General features: G+C 51.0%; 1 protein-coding gene across 1 annotated transcript; it reads left to right on the top strand.

Moving 5' to 3' along the window:
- The first annotated feature begins 206 nt into the window (after positions 1–206).
- LOC131687389 (uncharacterized) lies at positions 207–1,343 on the top strand. Its single transcript, XM_058971472.1, has one exon. The coding sequence runs from the start codon at positions 207–209 to the stop codon at positions 1,341–1,343; it is 1,137 nt and encodes a 378-aa protein (XP_058827455.1).
- The last annotated feature ends 522 nt before the right edge of the window (positions 1,344–1,865 follow it).

The following is a 1,865-nucleotide window of genomic DNA, read 5'->3' on the forward strand; positions in this document are numbered from 1 at the left end:
AAGCAGACTCTGCTACTGCGAGCAAAATCATTGGATGGTGATTTCGATGCCCGACTGACGACTAACCCGTTCACGATTTTGAAATCGGTACAACGTGCGTTAGGATGCGATCCGACAAAGGTGGTTTCGGCCACAAAAGAAGGTAGAGGGACCCGCTATGTCTTAAGGACGACATCGAAAAAAGCATATAGCATAAGCACGCTCTGATGAGTTTGAACGAGCTGATCGACGGGCAAAAAGTTGAGGTGGTTTCTCACCCCACCCTCAACATTACTCATGGTGTCGTTTACGATATCGATACCAAAGACATGAGCAACGAAGAACTTCTTGACGAGCTGAAAGGTCAAGGACTCGCAGCAGTGCGTAGGATCACCAAGCTGCACGAAGGAGTAGTGAGCAACACTCCTCTGGAGGTGATATCGTTTAGTGGCTCAACCCTCCCCGAGTACATTTACCTCGGATTGGTACTCACTAGCATCCGGCCCTACTACCCGTCCCCCATGCTGTGCTACCGCTGTGGCAAATTCGGGCATGGCACTAGGGTGTGCCTCAACAAGGAAACTTGCTTGAACTGCAGCCTGAGCCACCCATCAGCCAAAGATAACCCATGCACCCAAGTCTCAAAGTGTATAAACTGCAGCGGAGAGCACTCAACAAGAGCAAAAGAGTGCCCCAAATACATGGAAGAGGTAGCCATCATTAAAGCGAAAGTTTCCCTAAACCTTTCCTTCCCCGAAGCAAGAGCTCTAATAACACAAAAGCGCAAAGGACCAAGTTACGCTGAACAAACCCAGAAAGGCACGGAATCGAAAGACAACGAGAAAGATTCCACTATCGCTAGACTGAAGGCGGAGCTCATTAGGCCAAAGGGCGAAAAGAGCAATCCGCCAAAAGATGATCGGGACGAAGAGATATCAAACCTCAAACACCACCTAGCGGAGGCCGTTCGCCAGCTTAGAATTGCCAAGCAACAACTCACCGAGGTAACGAAAGAAAATAGCAGAGCTAACACTTCACCCAAAGTAGAGCAGGGAAACGTCAACAAACTAAACCCGACCACCACGATATCGACCGAATGTAACGTAGTAGCCGCGAAACAACAGCGAGACCCCCGACTTCGTGACGAACGAAAGCAACAAAGAAATCGTAGCCGAGCAGGCGATGGGGATAAATCCCGAAGCCCTATCGGAAACAAAACAGAGCCAGCACCACCGAAACAACAACGGACAACCCGCGCGAATTCCCGCAACAACAGCCCTTCACTATCCGGACATTTGAACATCTCAGACACCGAAACGACGCAAAACTCCATGCCCCAAGCGTCTTTCGTAATGTCCGACTAGCTTTACAACGATCATAGCAACTGGGGATGCCAATAAAAAACAACGTATTCAACAGCAACATAAAACAAAGCCCGCCTGTGTCGACCCTGACCGGGGAAGTTCCGGATACGTCCGACGCACCCCCGGCGGCTGTTGACACAGGACCATTGGAGCACCAACAGGGAAGTACCTTTAACATCCCCATTAGCATTCAACTTACGCATTCACCATCCATCTCAGGCCAACCAGACAGAAATCTTGAAAATCCACCAACACAGCAATCCCAAACGACGGGAACCACGACCGCCTCCAGCGCCCCGCATCTTGCCGGGCCCCAGAGTAGGCGATCTTCCCGCCTGATCTCAAAAATGACACCAGTATCAGGAAAATTAAGCGAACAGCTCCTCTGCAACGAGAACCGGTTCAGGTCTCCCGATATCCCCGCACCTGGCGGACCACCGGGAAGAACATTCAGCCGGGAAACTCCTACTCACCAACAGCAACGAGTACGACGAGACCTCAGCCCGGTTCCCGGTTGCTCTT

This window comes from Topomyia yanbarensis, chromosome 3 (genome assembly GCF_030247195.1).
Source record: "Topomyia yanbarensis strain Yona2022 chromosome 3, ASM3024719v1, whole genome shotgun sequence".
Lineage (NCBI taxonomy): Eukaryota > Metazoa > Arthropoda > Insecta > Diptera > Culicidae > Topomyia > Topomyia yanbarensis.

Excerpts from the sequence above, each read along its gene's own strand:
- LOC131687389 (XM_058971472.1), top strand. The coding sequence starts at position 207 with ATGAGTTTGAACGAGCTGATCGACGGGCAAAAAGTTGAGGTGGTTTCT.